The 19920-nt window shown below is 43.2% G+C and overlaps 4 protein-coding genes across 11 annotated transcripts; 3 read left to right on the forward strand and 1 right to left on the reverse strand.

The window, feature by feature from the left end:
• Positions 1-1816: 1816 nt before the first annotated feature.
• LOC115676089 (uncharacterized protein At4g15970-like) lies at positions 1817-9999 on the forward strand. 4 transcript variants are annotated; one of them, XM_030598959.2, is made up of 5 exons: positions 1817-2091; positions 2206-2678; positions 5062-5430; positions 5551-6026; positions 6148-6467. In XM_030598959.2, exons 2-5 carry the CDS (start codon positions 2367-2369, stop codon positions 6191-6193), a joined length of 1203 nt encoding a protein of 400 aa, XP_030454819.1. In that variant the 5' UTR covers positions 1817-2091; positions 2206-2366; the 3' UTR covers positions 6194-6467. The 4 variants fall into 4 exon arrangements, with proteins under 4 accessions (XP_030454819.1, XP_056169370.1, XP_056169369.1 ...); XM_056313395.1 differs by adding an exon at positions 9479-9999 and having other exon boundaries at positions 1964-2678; positions 6148-6216; XM_056313394.1 differs by adding an exon at positions 8867-9170 and having other exon boundaries at positions 1964-2678; positions 6148-6216.
• On the reverse strand, positions 7399-12617 carry LOC115676088 (rhodanese-like domain-containing protein 8, chloroplastic). 5 transcript variants are annotated; one of them, XR_008816997.1, is made up of 9 exons: positions 12166-12616; positions 11978-12031; positions 11219-11365; positions 10907-11069; positions 10525-10619; positions 9656-9759; positions 8754-9029; positions 7673-8018; positions 7399-7598 (listed from the first exon to the last, which is right to left on the reverse strand). XR_008816997.1 is itself a non-coding variant. In XM_056313381.1 (8 exons), the coding sequence occupies exons 1-8, from the start codon at positions 12550-12552 to the stop codon at positions 7874-7876; spliced, it is 1365 nt and encodes a 454-aa protein (XP_056169356.1). In that variant the 5' UTR covers positions 12553-12617; the 3' UTR covers positions 7399-7873. The 5 variants fall into 5 exon arrangements, 4 of the variants coding, with proteins under 4 accessions (XP_056169356.1, XP_056169351.1, XP_056169360.1 ...); XM_056313381.1 differs by having other exon boundaries at positions 7399-8018; positions 11225-11365; positions 12166-12617; XM_056313376.1 differs by having other exon boundaries at positions 7399-8018.
• Positions 12618-13304: 687 nt separating this feature from the next.
• LOC115676153 (nascent polypeptide-associated complex subunit beta-like) lies at positions 13305-16736 on the forward strand. The gene is made up of 5 exons (XM_030599038.2): positions 13305-13449; positions 14477-14544; positions 15618-15766; positions 15851-15907; positions 16332-16736. The coding sequence occupies exons 2-5, from the start codon at positions 14477-14479 to the stop codon at positions 16544-16546; spliced, it is 489 nt and encodes a 162-aa protein (XP_030454898.1). The 5' UTR covers positions 13305-13449; the 3' UTR covers positions 16547-16736.
• A 902-nt stretch (positions 16737-17638) lies between these two features.
• On the forward strand, positions 17639-19721 carry LOC115676143 (xyloglucan endotransglucosylase/hydrolase protein 9-like). The gene is made up of 4 exons (XM_030599024.2): positions 17639-18198; positions 18663-18763; positions 18848-19041; positions 19183-19721. The coding sequence occupies exons 1-4, from the start codon at positions 17997-17999 to the stop codon at positions 19583-19585; spliced, it is 900 nt and encodes a 299-aa protein (XP_030454884.1). The 5' UTR covers positions 17639-17996; the 3' UTR covers positions 19586-19721.
• Positions 19722-19920: the final 199 nt, after the last annotated feature.

Below are 19920 nucleotides of genomic sequence, written 5' to 3' on the forward strand. Positions count from 1 at the left end.
ATTGCATCAAGTTGTGCTCAAGCTACAAAGTAGTTTAGGAAAGTAACTTAAATGAGCATTTATTTATCAGCATATCATTCTATTAGTCAATTTTATACATTTGTGTGTGCGCTACTCACATTGCTGATGTCGGTTATCATTCCTTTGATAAGTAATGAGCTTAAAGAAAGCTCCCATGAGCAAATACGAAACGATTGGAATATGAATGTGATGTTACCTATACTTCCCATTGTGCTTTGGAAACATGGGCTTGCGGCTCGAGTCTGGCTCGACTTTTACTTTAAACAACGTAATAGGGAATCGGACTCCACTTGAAAACTCAATTATGCTCGAATTCGAGTTGGATCGTTCAGTCTTTAACCTTCAAATCGAGTCGATCTCAAGTCAAGTTCGGTCCTGAACTCCACTAAACTAACTTCGCTCGCTCGCAAATTCTTAACTTTGTTCAAGATTATCGAATACTTTTCTTTTCTTTTTCCTTCTCCTTTTCACTCAGATGAACAAGCAAAAATGACTGATATTGATCCCGCGCCTAATTCAGTGTGAGTAAGGGAATTTTCCTTTTGCCTGGGAAGAAGAAAGGTGGGTGGTATATGATGGGATTCAAGTGGCCACAGGGCCAAGCACTTAGCAAATCTCAATCATCAGTCCATCCCCAAACCATTAAATCCAGATTATTCCGGGTTTGGACCGGCTCATTTAATGGTCCACTCGGACTAATTAGTGTGTCGGACAGCATTCTCATTTTTTTCCAATCCTCTAATTGGTGGGTTACAAGTTATGGACATTATCCACATCCAAAATTAACTATATATACGTATAAATACAACGATTCGATAAAACACGATCTCTGTATGTGTACATTTGAGAAATTGTAAACATCGCCCACATTCAAAATAAACCCATCGTAAATGTGGGCGATGTCCCTGGTTATAACCGATCAATCAAAAGAGGGGTTGGATGAAAACATTACTTACATACGCGTACGCCGGATAAATCTATCAGCGAGGCATGCACCAAAACCCATCCGTGCATATATCAGGACGCGAAAATTTCAATCTTTTCAAATATCGGATTACTTTTCTCAAGAATATTTTATTACAAAATTCTTTTAACATATGCTAACTTTTCTCTGGAAATATATTAAAAACTCGAATTTTTGCCCCCCTCATTGAAACTGAATTATCCACACGGGTATTCTCGGCTTGACTCAGGATCCACCCCTTTATGTTGCAGGTCCCATTCGAAACTTTCACAATCAATTTTTCTTTTTCCAAGTATTAAGAGGGAAAGAGAAAAGAAAAGAAAATTCAAAAAATAAGATGGGAGAATTCAAAAAGCAGGTGCTTTCTAGGACAGGACTTGACATTAACAAGAGAGAACGAGTTGGCTGATGAATTCAAAAAAATCGCTTTTCCACTCTATCATCGCGTGCATGTGGGGGAAGGCCTCTACCCTCTCCAACCCTGCACTAGGTATTTCGAAACGAAGCTCATTGGATTCCAAATCACCTTAGGCGTGCTGGATTAGTGCATTACCTAGTTGGAAGAGGAGTTTTGGTCACTTCTCTCGCGTCGCCCTCGAAAATTTTTTAGAAAACTCACCGGAGGAGATGGCGATCTTCGCCATGTAACCGGGGCGACGAAGCAAAGACCGACGTCCCCCCATCGAAAACGGAAACGGGAGGGAGGAAGAAAGACAATGCATGTAGAAACGAAAAGGGGCACGTGATTGAGCATCACAGTGGAAGACAAAAAGTCCATTTACACGCCCGCGCACGCAAACTAGACGAAGGGAGAACAGGGAGGCCCCTGCTGTAACCGAGAGGTGGACGGATCGGGTCCTCTGTTTTGAATTGAAATTCACGTCCCAGTCTCATCACGCAACGAGAATGATTACTCTACGACAAAACCCAATTCGGCAATTTGGACGAGTGGCCGAAACTTCTCTTGGAAAAGTCCGCTGATCTTCCTCCCCTGTTCTCTCTCTCTCTCTCTCTCTCTCTCTCTGTCTCTCGCTCTGTCTGATCGAGTTTTGCTACGACACACACGGTTCGAGTCCTGAAGGGCAGCGTTCTTTACCGTCCTTAAGGTCCGTCAGTGTTGTTATTAATTATTATTATTATTTAAGGGGACAGCTCATTGCGTGGACCTCCTGCTGGAGAGGGGGGGGATTATAAATTGATGGGGGGTCCGGTTGCGTCAGGAGAAGAAACGAGCAAGAAATGAGGGGAACTGTCCGACTTGTGGCCTTCTGGGGATGAAGAGCAAACCGAGGAGGAGGCTGGAGATGGAAGACTGGCGCTAAGGGCGGAGGCGAAAAGCGAGACGGACGTCAACGCGAGAGAAGGGTCGACGCCAACAACGATGGTCGAGTCCACCGATTCTTCATCGACGGCTCCGAACGGCGGCGGCGGCGGCGGCGGCAGCTGCGTGATCGGTGTTAACGGGACGAGTAGCCACGACGGTAGCTGCAACGGGGACAACGGGAAGCAGGCGTCCGATGGGTTCGCTCCGCCGGTGCCGTCGAGCGGGAGCGGCTTCTTCGTCCTGCGCAATCTGAGGGTCGTGCTGCTGTTCGCCGGGCTCGGGGTCTCGTGCTTGCTCGTCTACGGCTCGGTCAACCCTTTCGCTGCGTTCTTGCCCGCTTCGTCCTACCCTGTCGACGCCGTTCCCAAGGTTGGTATCTGATTCTTGCGCAAGCAGTTCTCCTCCTCCTCCTCCTGTCTCTGTCTCCGTAATGAATTTTTGCGCATTTCCGCCGACCCCCGTTAGATAGTTTTCACGGGACAAAGCAAAACCTCAATCGTTAGACCCAATTTGGCTTCGAATTTCATGACTAGTATCTACGATGGGGCTGATTGAAGCGCCCCACTTGTTCGCCTCCCTCTTTACACAGGCTTCATTGAAATAAAAATACAGTCTTTGCTCTTGTCCAAGGGGGGGTGGGGGGGAATGAACAGTCTTTCTGCTATAGCAAAGAGAAAATATCTGCACGATTGTTCAGAGACATTAAGCTTAAGATTAGACCCTTTTGGAGGCAGTGAAATGGAGGCTGAAAAATAGGTGGGAGCTTTTGATTCAGCGGGTCTTGGTCTTCCCTGGAAGCTTCCACCTTGCGGACAAAAGTCAAGCCTCCATAAAGTAAAAGTTGCAGCAGTCTCTCTCTCTCGTTCTTTTCATGTTAGGTACATGTTAAACTCTCTTCTGTAATTTCTTTAGTAGAAGTAATTTAGACAGGCTTGAGTATGTTTAGGACAGCATTCATCAGACCAACCGAAAAGCCTCCAAGAAAACCACATGCTTTCTCAATCTGTCTCGCTATCACGCCCCATCGAGAAAGCAATCGCCACGTAACCGACATGGATGGCCTGGGGATTCTCGACTTTCAGATATCAAATTTCCGAAACTTTCTTGGGTTCAAGAACTTCGAAACTCCACTCCACTTGAATTCTTGCTGAATGTGTGATCCAAATGCATCTTGGTCACTGGACAATGTGAAAACCACGTCGTTATCTTCTCATGCTTCGCATGCTAATCTTGTGGTTAGGATGCATCCGGTGATTGCAAGACTGTCTTTGTCAAAAACCCCATCTTTGATCCACTCTCTCTATCCAAAATCTTCACTGCTGAATCAAACACCCACAAAAAAGAATTCCCCGCATTTGCAATCTGTGCCCACCACAATATCATAATTGCATCATCCCCCCTCCAAAAATAAAAACTACAAACCTTAGATTAATTGATTTTCAATAGTTTGATTAGAATAGCATTGGTTTGACCGAAGTGAGAAATTGTTCTTGTACGCTGCCGATTTGATGAACCGACCCGGTAAGAGACCCATAAAAGATTTTGTCCATTAAAAGAATATTAAAGATATGATGCATTGAAGTCATAATATTCTAGGCGTAGGCTCGGCCCACATGGTAGATTCCACGCACATTCTTATTTATTAAATCAAGAAAAGAAAAGGAAAAAATAACGAAGAAAATGGGAGAAGGTTACGTCCAATTCAAAAGAAGACAATAGAGAAAAGCCAAGATGAAATAAAATCATACTGAATGTTCATGAAGTCCACATCGTGGTGCGACGGCAATCGCAGGCCATTGAAAAGATACGTCCATGACTATATTGTCGAATTAAATTCGGAAATAAAAAGGAAGAAAAATTTCCATAGGTGGCGAGAAATTTATGCTGTCTCTCTTTGGGTTTTTCGCCACCTAACCTTGGAAAATCTTTAATTTATCCCAGGTTGGCGATGCCAAATTTCTCTTTCTTTCTTTTTTCAATTTGAAATTTCAATGGAATGCATCTATCTATTAAAGGGCACGTGGCCCGCCTGTCTTCCAGTTCTGAGAAAAGTGCCAAAGCACATGAAGCCACTCAATCCCATTGGTGGGTCTAGGCATACGATGGGCACTGGCCAATAGGGGCATGCTGTCCCTATAAAAAGAAGATCAAATATTAATTATAACGAAAAAAGAAAGAAGATAAATCAATCAAGGTTGTCTCTTTCAATCGTTGTCCCACGTCACGAACCGTGCCGGTATATCCGTCAACAAGGCATTAATTATACTTGTTCTCATGCTAGTGTGAACCGGATCTTCCACCTTTGATTTGATGATGGTGCCCTTTTGTTTATCCTCGATATCTGACATTATGAGAATAATTAATGTAATTTTTATGGTATTTTTCGATGATTAGATCTCTCATCGCAACCAAACCCACTTGCGAATGTGATCATCTGGTGAAGTTATTTTATCTTCTTACTGTATCATTGTACTTTGCATGATGAATTGGGTGTGTGGAACTTCTCCAAATAGTGAGGATTTTGCATGTCTGAAGCCCATTTCTCTCGTTTCATAGTAAGATTTGATCGAGTTAAGTGAAAAACTCTCGAATGACGAAGAAGACTAACATGAATATCGGACATAAGTATAGATTAGTCGCGCTCGGCTCGAGTCGATTGATGAGGAACATGCAATTATTAAGATTTACATGTGAATTGCTGAGGTTGTAAGACTAGGAGAAGTAAGAGTTTCTGCAAAAACTAATTTTGCAGGTGAATGGCACGATCAACAACTTGGACAGAATCCTGGAGGAGGCGTCCATGGAGGACAAGACGGTGATATTGATGGCCCTGAATGACGCGTGGGCCGAGCCGGGCTCCATATTCGACGTCTTCCTCAAGGGCTTCGAGATCGGCAACGGGACGCACAAGCTCTTGGACCATCTCGTGATCATCGCGCTCGACCACAAAGCCTATGTCCGTTGCTTGAAGATACATCCACACTGCTACGCCCTCCTGACCCGAGGCACCGACTTCTCTGGGGAGGCAGACTTCATGTCGCCTGACTATCTGCAGATGATGTGGAGGAGGATCGATTTCCTGAGAGAGATCCTTGAAAAGGGTTATAGCTTCGTCTTCACGGTATGGAAGAAAAAATTGAATTTGATTTCGTTGAGGAACTATGCGTTAGTTCTACTCATGTTTTTGTATTACTGGTCTTTCCTAGTTAGATGCCAGCGTTTTTGTCGTTGGTTTTGACAGGACACGGATATTGTGTGGCTTCGCGATCCGTTTCCGAGGTTCTATGCTGATGCGGATTTCCAAATCGCTTGCGATCACTTCGGCGGGAACCCATTCGATAGAAACAATGCGCCGAATGGCGGGTTCACCTACGTGAAGTCGAACAACCGGACCATCAAGTTTTACAAATACTGGTACCGCTCCAGGGAACAGTATCCCGGGAGCCATGACCAGGACGTGCTGAACAGGATCAAGATGGACCCTTTCATTGACGACATTGGGCTCCGGATGAAGTTCCTAGACACGGTGTACTTTGGGGGATTCTGTGAGCCGAGCAGGGACTTGAATTTGGTTTGCACGATGCACGCCAACTGTTGCGTCGGCCTTGACAACAAGATCCACGATCTCGAGATTCTGCTAGGCAATTGGAGGAAATATATGAAGTCGCTCCCTCACGCGAAACCGTCCCCGTCCTGGAGCATTCCACACGACTGCAGGTATGTTATGATTTACTAGTCCATTAGAAACATTGCGGAACTAAATGAAGCATGCTCTGTTTGTTTGAGACTTCTCGAAGCGATTCATGGCTGACTTATTTCCGTCATCATTGATACTCAGCGGGTCCTTAGGCCGGCCGCATCAACATCACAAGCAGCATAGTTAACACAGGGAATCGCTCCATTTTGGGTATGCACATTCTAGGATCCTTACTTCATTTTGAAAACATGTTATAAGTTTTGCAACTTTTTTTTTCCATGTCTTTTTCCATTGCTTTAGGAATTGTTATACAGTTTCGGGTTTGCGTCTTCAATTCCATGTTGAATTCAATCTATCTATTGTTGGGGAATATTGAAAAGAGAGTCCTTTTTGCACCACCTTTTGCTTGTTGTACATGGACTAATTCCAAATCAAGTACATGATGTGTGGTTCCAATCCAATCTAATGGGCTAGGACCTCTTATTGTTTTCATCAACCCACTGTTACTTAGGGGTGAGCACCGGTCCCGATCCAACTTGGAATCGGACTGGGACCGACCTGGTGCCGGGAACCGACCCACCCTAGAACTGAGCATCCCTATTTACTTTCATTTGACGAAGGCTAACCCGAATGAAGCAATGCGATGCACCTAATCATTTTGTGTGCGGAGAAGCCTCTCTATTGACAGTGTTGGAAGGCAAATGACTCCAAGAAGAGCCGAAAATCTCGGTAACCATAAATGAAAATGTTTTATGACGATACTATATGCAAGGTGAATGGACAAAAAGTAACTTTCTCATTTCAAGCATTAATCTTCTCACGTTATGCACAACCAATACAATGAAAATATTTTTCTATTTACTATGATTAACTAGTGCTCCGGGGACACTAGTTGATAAGATCTTTAATAGGAAAAAAAACCGGCCACCATCCACGGGAGCAGACACCAATGGTCCAGCTTTTAAGTTCACCGATGTTGCTTGAATTGGAATCAATTACTCTTCTAAATCGTCTGATATAGCACCACATATGCGTGAGGAGCCTAAAACGAGCTTTAACAGACCAATTCTTTCGTTTTTTTAACAGATAAAAAGTTCAAGAACAACCGGTTGTGCTCGTAACGGCACAAAGCACGCATTTCCCCGGACTCTCAAAATCTGAGAAAAACCTGCACTTTTGCTGGTACTAGAATGTGGTCTTCGCTGATAGTTTAAAGCAATTCGATACAGGTGTTCCGTTCCCAGGTTGGGAGAGCACAAGGACATCAAATTCACCCTTTCAATCCATCTTATTAACAGTTTCCCACCCCGACATGAAACTGAACACAAACAGGTTATTTTCCACAACTGACACAGGAGAGTAAACAAAAGCTGGTTTTTCAAAGCAACGGTAGAGCAGATATAAAAAGATGTGTGCCTCGGGCATTCAAGTCTAATGAAGTTAAGGTCAATGCCAATGACTGACCTTAGAAGGTTGAACACTTCACTATGGATTTGTTATGCGTAAAATCATCCAAGATGAGGATAATACGCAGTCCATGACCTTGTAAAGTGAATCCGATGATGTTATTACCAAGAAACAAGGCAGGGTCCCTTCAATATAAAAAAAGAAGCTATCAATATAAACAACTACAATATGCCCAAAAAAGGGGGGAAAAGTGGCTTACATGGAACCCCCAAAAAGTTATCGGATTCTCCTCCATGATACTTTCGATAGCAGTTCCCCCTGAAGATCAAGGAGTGCCTCATCAGTCTTCTCCAAGATCATGATCCGCCAGCACTCAACTCTTCGAGCAGAAACAAGAGAGAAGCAGAAATATGTCGCCCTCAAAGATTTTCCACAGAATAACCATGTGAAGCTTAAAATGTCAACTTGGTTGTATTTCCAAATCTCTATAAAGATGCCATTTCTTGTATCTTTGGTGGCCAGGCAAAACAGGTCTAATTCGAGGAGCAGTCATACAAGTTGAACAGCAACATCCTCTGAAATTGCTCACACAGTCTGGACAGCATCTGAAAATTTTATAAAAGAACAATGTGAAAAGCATTTATCAAGAATTTAGATCACCAGATTCAGCCTAGTTGACATTCAACATATCATATAATATTTTTAAAATACAAAATTGCACAACCTAGTCATGTTTTGTCGATCTCTTATTTTATTATCAAACAATCGAGTGTTAGACTATATTGCACTTTTATTTTTGGTTGGATGACTATATTGCACTTTTGAGTATTATTTACCCAGTCATTTGAGTTTAACTCCCCGAAGAAATTAATTCATGATTAACTATACACTAAAAGTTAGGGTTATCAGATGCCAAAACAAATGGTAACCAGTCTGCAATTTATAAAGAAACCCAAAGCTCCAACTCAGCCAACTTCATTCACCACTGCCGACTCAACTTAAAACACATCCATTTGAAAGCATATCTACAAAGAGAACCAGGCATAAGCACAGAATAGGTGGTCATAATTAAGGCCGAGTGCAAAAGAAATAAGACCAACGGTTTGTGTTGCACAGGTTAATTAACAAGCACAACATAGCTTCAGGCCAAATAACTTTTTTATTTTATGAACAAATCTTTTCAGGAGAAATAACTTCTCCTCAATTAGCTTTGTTATTTCCAGCAAGACAACAGATTACTGTAAGAAATCTGAGAGCCATCCATAAATTGACTGACAAGCACTGAGAGCAATACTGTGGTAGATAGATCAGAAGGAAAGGAGAGACAATAAAGTACTCACAGAAAAAGCAGGTTGCAATCAAGATTTGCACAATTCCGATGTCTCAACTCTTGGACTACTGAACCGCACAGATAGCATCTTGCAAATTTTTCATTCTTAAAAGCATGCTGCAGGTCACATGTTTGTGCCGTGGATCTAGGATTGTATGCAGCAGGAGGTAGAGAGAGACGGGAGTCGAACACAAACAAGTTGCCAACCCATTCCACTGGACCTTCGTTCTCAAGATAGTGAGAGACGCCTCCCTTTAAGGTGTACAACTTCTTAAAGCCCTTTTTTCTGCACAGTGAACAAGTAAATTGATATTTTCAGGCAGTGGTAGAGTATGTGACAGCATGTATGAGCTCCACACCTAGTTTGAATGTAAGGTCTATGTTTTAGGAAAGCAAGTTGGATTGGTGAGGCAGGTTTACAGGATAATCTATGCAGGACATCATTCAATAGAACATGAGGCTTCCAATGAGTCCTAACAACCCAATTAGAGTTCCTAAATCACTACGTCAACGAACATATGAAGTGGCATAGTAATTTAAACCAAACATATTTTAATTCTAAGACATGAAAGTCTTGACTGATGGAAACTAGTTCAACGTTGGCCAGTGGCTTTCTGCTTTTGGTTTATCAGGCATAAACAAGCATATTCGATAGTTTTCCCATATTCAATGGATAAATATGCCAAAGTATCTTTGAGATTTCCAACTGCTGATATTGCCAGCTTTCATGAGCAGTGGACAGCAGAAATGAAGTACCCCATTCCCAATTTGGCCAACCAATGCTATGTACAAAGACCCATGCATTAAGAGGAATCCACTGGGGCACAGGACTACACGAGCTGGTGGGGCAATCTTAATGTGGAAAAGATCATGTCATAACAAGAAAGATGCTTACAGGGATCATTATAATACCTTAACATGGTAGAATACACATCACAGCGGATACCGCCAGTGCAGTACATAAGTACATCTGTTTTCTCTCTATCGACATCTGCTAATGGATCTGAATTATTGACCTGGATGCAAGAGAATTACAAACTGAAATAACTGAAGTTACCGATATGCCTGAAATACAATTGACTTTTGACATGTACGCTGTAGTGGTCAAATAAGTGTGAGAATAGCACAAGCTTTCATATGTAATGTCCAGACACTTCAGACAAACCCTTCATCAGAATGAGTAAACATCGCAACATTCTATCAGGAGCATCCACATAAACATGCCTCTTCATACAAATCATTATGCGGTTATGAAATTACATGTTGCAGGCCCATATTAGCATAGCACAAGTAGCAAGAGAAAAATGCTAGGGCTGACAATTGGTCTCAACTTATCACGGCTGTCTCACCATTGTATCAATTGGTATTTAAAGTTTACTTATTAGAAAAAGGTGTCAATTTGTGCTGATATTTTGTCAGATCTGGACACTTTCTATGTTCCTACTTTGATCATGTCTCATTCAGATCATGGTATCAGGTTATGCCAAACTTTGCCAGCTCTAACCGATGCACCTGCGCATACGTGCAAACCTGCTTGAAAAGCTCAGGTGTCGAAATCAAGTGGCGGCACAAATGATTCCAAAGTCCTATATCAAATTTCTACACTAGACATAATAAATGGTCTTTCTGATGGAAATTATAGCAGCTTGGATGTGTCCCTTTACTGTATCACAAAACATTTTTTCATGACAGTAATTCCAGCAAATTCAAATAATGCTAACTGAGAACATGTTCAGCACATGAGACACAAAAGTATACAAGCAGAGTGAATTCAACCATACCTCTGTCTCAGATAGACCGAATGAAGTGCTCCTAAAACAGTCCACTTCAGGACGCTGTGCCCCACGAAAATGGCCAATATCCCACTCGTAGCCTGCTTAAAAACGTAGACATGACTCATTTCTCTGAAGTACAAGACCAAGAAAAAACAAACACAGGCTTGGCACAAATAATGATGAAATGTAGGTTTTCACGATTAGTCAGGAGGTCACTTGAACAATTGGGTTGCTCTGTTTCCCCACTCTTTCCCTATTTCATATGGTTCTTTTGAGCTAACCAGCAATATCAATTATGATTGAGCTTCATAACTGATAAAAATAAAATTCAATTTGGCATAAATTAAATGCCACTCAATCCATACAGATTTAACACAAAAGCAGGTACCATTTCTTAGATCCAGTATAATGCAGTCTGAATCCATATTCCCAGTGGATGCATCACGGCTTCTGCTTAGTGCTTCAACTCGTTTCTTCCATTCAGAAGGTTCTAAAGGTGTTGCTCTCATGGTAGGGTTGAGCAAAGGAAGATGTGCAATACCTCCATCCACCTGAGAAGAAAATAGCTTAAACAGATTAATCTCCCCGTTAATGTAGGTACATGCATAATCAACAATTAAATTGAAAATCTTCAATCAAAGAGAGAAATGACAAAGAGCTTGCTCAGATAGATAAAGAAGAAGCAATAGAAACAGCTCACCTGTACCAAGGGCTTAAACTGCACTTTTAATTTCGGGAAGGCATGCCCACTTAGAGCAGGAGAGATCTGAATCAATATATCAGAGAATCTGTCATCTTCTCTCAACCATTCGAGATACGAGCGAGCATCTGCAAGTGGCCCACTATACTGCATGACGGTGAAGCATAAGGGGGAAATGAATAAGAAATAAGAATGACAAGCAAAACTGAATATGGTAAGTAGGCACTTGTATTGACCAGTTTACTTCACCTGTAATTTGTACCATGCCGTTCATTCACAGAATTCCCACACAAAAAGGCTTACACTCAAAGACAAACTGTTTCCACTTATCATCAGTTCCTGCCTCATGGTAATGTATGTACATGGAACAACCTTTACACGTCGCTATGAGTGTACTTGATCAGAATATAGTAAAAGAAAGGCATTTTAACGTGACATCCAGGCATAAGAGTTCCTGGCATATTGTGGCTACAGTTTTGATACACAGTACAGCATTCTCTAATTGCCAATACACTCAGAGATGGCGGAAAACCAGGAGACCATGACAACCAGACCGAAATGTTCAGACTTTCGATAACACCGTCCTTTGCTTTATCATCTTGCACGCGAAAGCAAGCCGTAGTAAGTGCCACCATTGGGTGACGGACTTCTAATGAGCTCTCAAAAGGAACACGAGACTGAAAACGGTGCTACTTAGAGAAGCAAAGAGGGCAACGACCACCAAAAATGCAAACCAAATGGACCAAACTGTAAGAATACCTGCGCATTAATCCCTTGCTCATTGAGATATATCCGACCGTGTATATCGTGATCCTAGACACATACAGCATCAGAGTAAGCACCTGATTCATTGCAGTGTTGAAACTTGAAACTACCAACCGCAGCAGCATTATGCGAATCGATCGTCAAGCACAAACGGTCCAGAGCCCGTGAACCAGAGGCGTTACCTTCAAGAACGCGACGTGCTTCGCGACCTCCTCTTCCGGATTTTCAACGCACACGAAGCGGTAGAAATTCACGACCACGAAATCTCCTCCGGAGACCCGCCGTAGGTTCGCGCTACTTCGAGGAGAAAGAGCCGCGCAGCCGCGCATCGCGCTCGAACCGCTTTTCCTTCGCCGTCCGAGCGGCGAGACAGCAGGAAGCGAAGCTCTTCCACGGCCGGCCGAAGCCGAACACGCGCGAACCCGCGGCCTCCGGCAACGGAAGACGGGTTTGCCGCCGCCATTCTCGCCGCCGGCGGAGGTCCTGAGCCTCGGGAGGCGAACGAACGCGGGAGCGACCGCGACGTCGCGGAGAAGAGCCGCGGCGGCGAACGAACCGGTGAGGCTCATGCTTTATCTCATCGTCATCAGCCTCTGCGAAGAAGATGATGCGCTCCTCTTCGTCGACGCGCGCGCTCGCGGTCCGTTGGTGGGCGGGTGACCCGCGGGTCGGATCACGGGCAACCGGGCCTGGACAATTCGGATCCATTAATAAGGTCATTTAATTCGGGCCAAGCCTCACCGTGGCCCATAAAAATCTGGATCGATCCTCTTGGACCAAGCCCGGCCCGGCCCGTCCGGTCCATGACCAATGTTGTTTTCACCGTATGGCGATATCGGGAAAATGACGCAAACTGTCCTTGAACTTTGGCCGAATGTATAATGTGTTCCCTGAAACTTTGATTGTTTTAACGTAGTCCGTGAACTTTAGTTTAACGTTTAGTGTGGCTCCTGAACTTTTAGTTTGTTTAATGTCTTCTCTCATGTTCAATGTAGTCTCTGAATTGTTCAATGGAAGTTCAGGGAGCATATTGAACATCAGGCTAAAATTCATGGACTGCATTGAACAAATTAAAAATTCATGAACCATATTGCACATACGGGCCATAAAAATCTGGATCGATCCTTTTGGACCAAGCCCGGCCCGTCCACGACCCGTCCACGACCCATGTTGTTTTCACCCGGTACGGCAATATTCGTTCCCTTACCCAGAGGGCCGCGCGCCATGATCTGGACACGTGTCGCGTCGAGCCCTGTCCGCCGTGGGATCGCGGTCGGGGTGATTATCAAAGCGTCATCCTCTGGAAAACCTCACGGGGAGCGAGCGGGGGCTATAATTTTGCGGGCGCCGTCTGGTAACAAGAGCTCTCTCTCTCTCTCTCTCTCTCTCTCTTACTTATCTTCTCCTGCTCCTCCTAAAACCCTTCGACCCCGCAAAATCGATTCGAGCTCCGGAGCCAAGTAAAGGTACGGCCAATGCCCCCGATCTCGCGCCTCTTCCGATCTCGCTTCGCGCCTCGATGGGTTTCTTCATTTCTCGTGGCTCGGCAGTTGAGCTTTTTAGGGTTTAAGGCCGCGGTGGAGCTGGCAGCTCCTGAAAATCTTTTCGATCTTGCCGAACGCTTTCGATTCGATATCGGTTGATGCTGTCTTTTTTTTTTTTTTTTTGTTGGAGATTTTACTTGGTCGGAGTGTTGCTTTTGATGTTTGTGGCGTTGGAGCTGGGGTCCCTTTGGGCATTGCTGTCCTGGAGTTGGTTGGTTTGCTTTTTGTGTTTGCGGTTCGTTGTCGCTTGATAGTGTTTCCTCGGAGCATTCTTGGTTCTGGTTGTTGTTCCTCCATCTTGTCATCTTTATCTGTTAGCTGTGGTGTGTCGTGAAGAGGGGGAGGTGGTGGAAAATGGGTTCCCTCCGATGTTGCTGTGGGAGCCCGGTTTATGTAGGGACAGTTTGATTGATCGATTTGCTAGAGAAGTGAAGCTAGCTTTCCGACTGTTTTCGGGTCGATAGCGGAGCTCGTGTTTTCCTCACAAGATTTGAGCTGAGATTCTCGAACATGCGAACTCTGTGCCTTATCTGGCGCTAGATATAGTTTCCTGTTAAGGGGTTTCTTAGGCACGTACCCAAAAGAAAAGAAAAATACTTTACTCAATAGCAGGTTCCAAACTATAATTCCTTGCTTTGGAAATAACTTCAGCTACCAAAGTTCTTATGCTGCTCATTTGCATGCATTCATGATTAATCCTTCTCTTATGTTTGGCAATATAGATTTTAGTAAAGGGCATAGAGGCTGTGCTATCTGATCTGTATCAAAAAGCAGATTAAAGACGTTTGGGCCCGATATAGGGAGTAGGCAGGTGTGAGACTTGGTAATTCTGTGAAAGCTAGCAGCTTTGTAATGAGTTTCAAAGTGAATGTTTATGCTTGAGTTGTTCTTCTAAGTTCTGTTGCCTGCATTCTTGTGGCATGCTTACACTCGACAATTCCATGCGCAGATGAACGTAGAGAAGCTTATGAAGATGGCGGGTTCAGTCCGCACTGGTGGAAAGGGTACCATGAGAAGGTATGAAGTCTGTTCTAGTTTGATAACTGTGGCCTGTGAATACAAGCAGAGCTACAAGTTTCTACTCAAGGATTATCTTGACTGATAAAACATAGGCCTGCGGATGTTGCTTCACTTGTCCTGGCCATATTTTGTATGATCTCAAAATTAAATTTCAAAGATATGAATCATTGATAATAAGTACGATAGTGATGGTGCTTTGTGTGGGCTGAGGTGCATATCTTGTTGCTTTGCATTGTTCATATTAAAATTATAAAAAAACAAAACTATGTTTCCTCATTAATTAGGATCACTTGCTTTGTTAATTATATGTTAAATGCAGAGAGATTATCTGATTCTATTTAATTCTACTTTTTGTGCTTGCCCTTGGTTGTGCCTGCAATTAGGGGTGAGCATGGTCTGGGTTGGGCCGGTCCACCCCCTAACCCTAGGACCAACCCGCACAGTGTTGGTCCTCAATTTTGGGACTGAGGACCGCCTATCGGTTCCATGGATCCGTCCGGGAACCGGACCGCCGGTTCGGTCCGGTTTCTGGGCGGGTCTATGGAACCGGTCCCACCAAGTTTTCCTGGACAAATAAAAAAAAAATATGTGGACCAATATCGGATCAACGGAACAAAAAGAAAAGAACATAACTTTCCATACAATTCCTATACTATGATCGGTTCTATTAACCACATCATCCATAAATCAAGTGGGTACCCATCAAATGAGTGTCTAGAGATAAGAGAGCAGAGAGTTATGAGTGTCTAGTTACGTTTTTCTTTTCTTTTTTTTTAATTGTTTTTTGGTCAGATTTTTTTAATTAAAATTTTAAAAAATAAATATATTATTATTATATTACCGGTCCGGTCCGGTCCGGTCCGGGTGGGCGGTTCCACACCGGGAACCGGACCGATACCCACCGGTTCCAAAAAATTAGAACCGGGAACCGGACCGGTCCCCTTGGGAACCACCGGTTCCGGTCCGGTCCCGGGCGGTCCTAGGCGGTCCTGGGTTTTTTGCACACCCCTACCTGCAATTGTTGTTTCCGGCAGCATGCATTTTTAAATTTCTTTTGCATTCTATTGCAGAAAGAAGAAGGCCGTGCACAAGACAACTACCACGGATGACAAAAGGCTCCAAAGCACCCTGAAAAGAATTGGAGTTAATGCTATTCCTGCAATTGAGGAAGTCAACATTTTCAAGGATGATGTCGTCATCCAATTCGTAAATCCCAAAGGTTAACCTACTTTCTAATAGAAGTGCCTGGTGCATTGCTTTGCTGAACTCAGTGATGGTAATATTATTTCTGTTTTTGGACCAGTTCAAGCCTCTATTGCAGCCAATACATGGGTTGTTAGCGGTGCTCCTCAGACCAAGAGTATGTATCAATTTTTTTTTTCATGAACCATTTCTAGAAGCTTATTTTGTGCTTGTGTTGAGAACCAAGAATAGTATAAAGTGCCACTGCATTTATATTTGTTTGTTCCTAAAAACATTGTCTCGAGCTTCATATTGTGTGTCTCAAATATATCTATTTAATTTCAAACTACTGGGAGTAAAACATCTAGGGCTAACTCTACTCATTTAATGCTTTTGGGTAATCTCACTTGTCTAAGTTTTTCATCGAGGCCTGGAGAAATCTATGATATTTTGGTAAATACTTTGGTCGGAGGTGTCCAATTGTGCTTCTGTGCCTGGTGCTTGATATTTTTGTCTGCAGAATTATGTGCATGGGCACACGAGTGTCTTTAAACTTTTCAATTCCTAATCACATAAATTGTCTTTTATCATGCTCCTTCCAGAATTGCAAGATATTCTCCCGGGAATAATCAACCAATTGGGGCCAGATAACTTGGACAATTTAAGGAAGCTGGCCGAGCAGTTCCAGAAGCAGTCACCTGGTGCAGCTGCCGCTGCAGGCGCAACCGCAACACAGGAGGATGATGATGATGAGGTCCCTGAACTTGTTCCTGGGGAGACTTTTGAGGCTGCTGCGGAGGAGGGTCACACATCTTAAAGACTCTAAATGGATTTTGTGCCATTCCATATATATTTTGTGGTGTTTAAAATTTTGCCTTCTTCCCTTCGCCCTTCTTACTTTCACATTTTGATGAAGTGTTCTGTGATTGTCATCTCATTATCATGTGACACACTAATTAGCTAAGTTACTGGAAACTCTAGTTCAAAGCTACTCTCTTTTATCTTTATCCACTTAAGCTTTTGCAGAGGTGCTTTGGAATTTCAAGGATCATGAGCTTACCTGATTTGCGCTGGTTGTTTGAGAACCTCATTGGAACAAAATCGGACCGTGTGGTTGCCTCTTTTTGGCCAATAATAAGTTTGATTTATTAGGATGCTTGTTACGCTACTTTGAGATAGTAGAGCAACCCAAGATCGGGACATGTATGTACACACTAGTTGAGAATCTGTTGAGGCTAATTTCCAAATAGGTAGTTGAGGAGGTACCCACTAATGATGGTCCAAAAAGGCCTCAAATCAGGAATATTCTTGCTTTGCTTTGCCTTTAATGGATGCCCCGTGCTGATGCGACCATCAAGTTAAGTTGATGACAACCCATTTCTCCTTTATATATGCAAAGCACTTTCCATTATGTGTTTGTTTTAGCATACTGTGTTTGGTATGTTGTTTTGCGTAGAGACATGCGTATATGGGAATTGTTAATGTTCTGAGCTGAGCTTGTGCTATAGTTTATGCGGAAGCAATGTAATCCACAACCAAGTTGATCAATGTTATCTTTGCAAGATGCACCGACCCATTATCATATGTCTCATATGTCCAATTCCTTTTTTCCTTTTGGTTAAATGTTAACTTGAATTAGTCTGAAGACTTTGAATAGTGCTAGTGCTCTCCTTATCTCTGTATGAGCCGAGTTTTAGTGCTTTGACATGTGAGTTTTTCTTTAACATCTGTGACAAATGACATCTGCACCATGTTCTTACATCCCGAATCAGAATGCGTGAACCTAATTTGCTCCTCTGTCGTTCAGAATAATAGGCAACGGAATGTAGCGGGACGCCAGAAATTACATGGCTTCTTTCTAGGTATGATTTGCTGGTATTTGCCAAGATTTGATTCTGCTCTGGCTACTAAAGAGATGAATCTGCTTCTGAATGTGTAATGAGGTGAAGGTGAATTAAGAATCAACAGCTCATAAAGCAAAGCTTTCTGATTCTGCTGTACCATTTTCCTTTGATCCCTGCGAAAACAGTGGGCATCACTCAAGTTAGTGGCTCTCTGACGTGGCCTTGGGAATCCATTTCAACTTGCCCACTTTGGCTGGACTCCACTTCATCAATGACCATACCCCCACTTCCCCATGATAATAACCAATAAAAAACTTCGATGTTTGGAGAGTTTCATGAGGCTTTATATATAGTACATGGTCGTCGTTCCATGAGTCTCCTCACCGCTGGTTCTTTAAATTTGGATTTCTGGGCGATGTGCATATGAGAACTCAGATGGTGATCTCGAAGTGGCCTTTGTGTTCCTTGATCGCCTTAACGGCGATGTCGTGGTTATGGAGTTCTTGTATGGTTCCGCGAGTAGCCGGTTGTGATGGCTTCGACGAGCTCTTTCAACCCAACTGGGCTCCTGAGCACTTCAAGTGTGAAGGTGACCAAACAAAGTTGACTCTTGATTCTTCTTCTGGTAAAACATACCTCCTTCCCTCTTGACTCTCAGTTCAGTAGTCCTCTCAATTCCCTGGTCTTGATTTGGTCCCATTTCTCATACTCAACTTATAGACGATGATTCGCAAGGAGACGATTAGAGCCGGTTCGTCCTCAACTTATCATCACGACTAACGGTCTAAATACCCTTTCCAGTTGAAGTACAAACTTTGATCTTCAAAGCCGACACGGAATAAGAACGATATGTATAGAGCTCGTGAAGCTTGGTTTTTGTGTCGTGTCGCATTGAAGAATTGAGAAATGACCAACTATGCACAAGAAAGAACCAACTACTATCAGACTTTGAAGAAACTGAGTTCAAGCGTTATTGTATTCAAATTCAAACTTGACTGAAATCAATTTGAATTCGTTAAGTGCTAAACACAGCTCCATCGTTTACCATAATCCCACTCATGAATCGAGAATCATCGTGGTTTCCTGTAGGTTGTGGGTTCGGGTCCAGGAAGACGTACCTGTTTGGACTGACAAGTGTGCAAATTAAGCTAGTCCAAGGCGATTCAGCCGGAACAGTAACGGCATTCTACGTATGTAACCATCCCGACTCTATATAAGTTATATTGTTTCCGAATTCCGATATGCGAAAACTGATGGATGAAAAATCACTGCAGATGTCGTCGGACGGGCCCAACCATGATGAGCTTGACTTCGAGTTTCTGGGAAATCAATCTGGAGAACCTTACCTTGTACAAACCAATGTTTATGTCAACGGCACGGGAGATAGAGAGCAAAGGCATAGTCTTTGGTTCGATCCTACCTCGGATTTTCATACCTACTCTTTGTTCTGGAACCGACATTATATCATGTACGTCGTCCTCGATTCTCCTTCCTAATACTCTTTCTCAATAGATAGTTATTTGCACGCGTTTTGTACGTTTGATTTTGTATGGAAATGGACAATGGCCTATCACATTGCTTACACTGGTATTCTTGTCAAACAACGTAGGTTTCTCGTTGATAAAACTTCTATAAGAGTGTTCACGAACGTGGAAGAATCACACGGTGTGCCATATCCGAAAAACCAGCCTATGCGAGTCCGTGGTTCGGTGTGGAACGCCGATGATTGGGCTACACAAGGAGGAAGGGTGAAGACGAACTGGAGCCACTCGCCTTTCATCTCTTCATTTCGGTCCTTTGACATTGATGCCTGCGAGCTGTCGCTGGAGACGGATGATATCGTGACCAAATGTGGACAATTAGGGCAATACTGGTGGGACAAGCCGTCGTTCGATGAGTTAGGTCGGCACCGGAGCCGCCAACTCAAGTGGGTTCGCAAGAAGCACTTGGTCTACAATTACTGCGAGGACAAACTCAGGTTTTCTGAGCTTCCTAAGGAATGCGTGGATTAGCATTGGCATGTATGTGTATGCTTCCATGACTGTCGTTTGATCTAATCAACAGGTCTGTTAAGTTTGAAAAGCTTTAATTCCTCGCAATTTGCAAGCCTAGTAATTTGTGCGACTCTGATCCAAGGTGTGATCTTAATCTCAATCTGAGAAATCAATCACAACGTGCACAACATCGATGTCATAAACGATGCATAAGCTGCTTTCCACCATTCAAAGGGACAACAGTGATTTTAGTAGCAGCATTAGGAATCAAATGAGAGTTCTTTCAATGTTTTCCTATGGGCCAAATTGAATCAATTCGGGTAATTGGATGACTAAGTACTTGTAGCCAAATC

The sequence above is a fragment of the Syzygium oleosum genome, unplaced genomic scaffold, assembly GCF_021117445.2.
Source record: "Syzygium oleosum isolate NSW1041296 unplaced genomic scaffold, Sole_v2.1 Sole_v2.01, whole genome shotgun sequence".
Lineage (NCBI taxonomy): Eukaryota > Viridiplantae > Streptophyta > Magnoliopsida > Myrtales > Myrtaceae > Syzygium > Syzygium oleosum.

Excerpts from the sequence above, each read along its gene's own strand:
- LOC115676089 (XM_030598959.2), top strand. The coding sequence starts at position 2,367 with ATGGTCGAGTCCACCGATTCTTCATCGACGGCTCCGAACGGCGGCGGC. Across the intron at positions 2,679-5,061 it reads CTGTCGACGCCGTTCCCAAG|GTGAATGGCACGATCAACAA; the intron begins GTTGGTATCTGA and ends CTAATTTTGCAG. Across the intron at positions 6,027-6,147 it reads AGCATTCCACACGACTGCAG|CGGGTCCTTAGGCCGGCCGC; the intron begins GTATGTTATGAT and ends ATTGATACTCAG.
- LOC115676088 (XM_056313376.1), bottom strand. The coding sequence starts at position 12,552 with ATGAGCCTCACCGGTTCGTTCGCCGCCGCGGCTCTTCTCCGCGACGTC. Across the intron at positions 9,760-10,524 it reads TCGGTCTATCTGAGACAGAG|GTCAATAATTCAGATCCATT; the intron begins GTATGGTTGAAT and ends TCTTGCATCCAG. Across the intron at positions 8,019-8,753 it reads GATTGCAACCTGCTTTTTCT|ATGCTGTCCAGACTGTGTGA; the intron begins GTGAGTACTTTA and ends TAAAATTTTCAG.
- LOC115676153 (XM_030599038.2), top strand. The coding sequence starts at position 14,477 with ATGAACGTAGAGAAGCTTATGAAGATGGCGGGTTCAGTCCGCACTGGT. Across the intron at positions 15,767-15,850 it reads CCAATTCGTAAATCCCAAAG|TTCAAGCCTCTATTGCAGCC; the intron begins GTTAACCTACTT and ends TTTTTGGACCAG. Across the intron at positions 15,908-16,331 it reads CGGTGCTCCTCAGACCAAGA|AATTGCAAGATATTCTCCCG; the intron begins GTATGTATCAAT and ends TGCTCCTTCCAG.
- LOC115676143 (XM_030599024.2), top strand. The coding sequence starts at position 17,997 with ATGAGAACTCAGATGGTGATCTCGAAGTGGCCTTTGTGTTCCTTGATC. Across the intron at positions 18,199-18,662 it reads GACTCTTGATTCTTCTTCTG|GTTGTGGGTTCGGGTCCAGG; the intron begins GTAAAACATACC and ends GGTTTCCTGTAG. Across the intron at positions 18,764-18,847 it reads GAACAGTAACGGCATTCTAC|ATGTCGTCGGACGGGCCCAA; the intron begins GTATGTAACCAT and ends AAATCACTGCAG.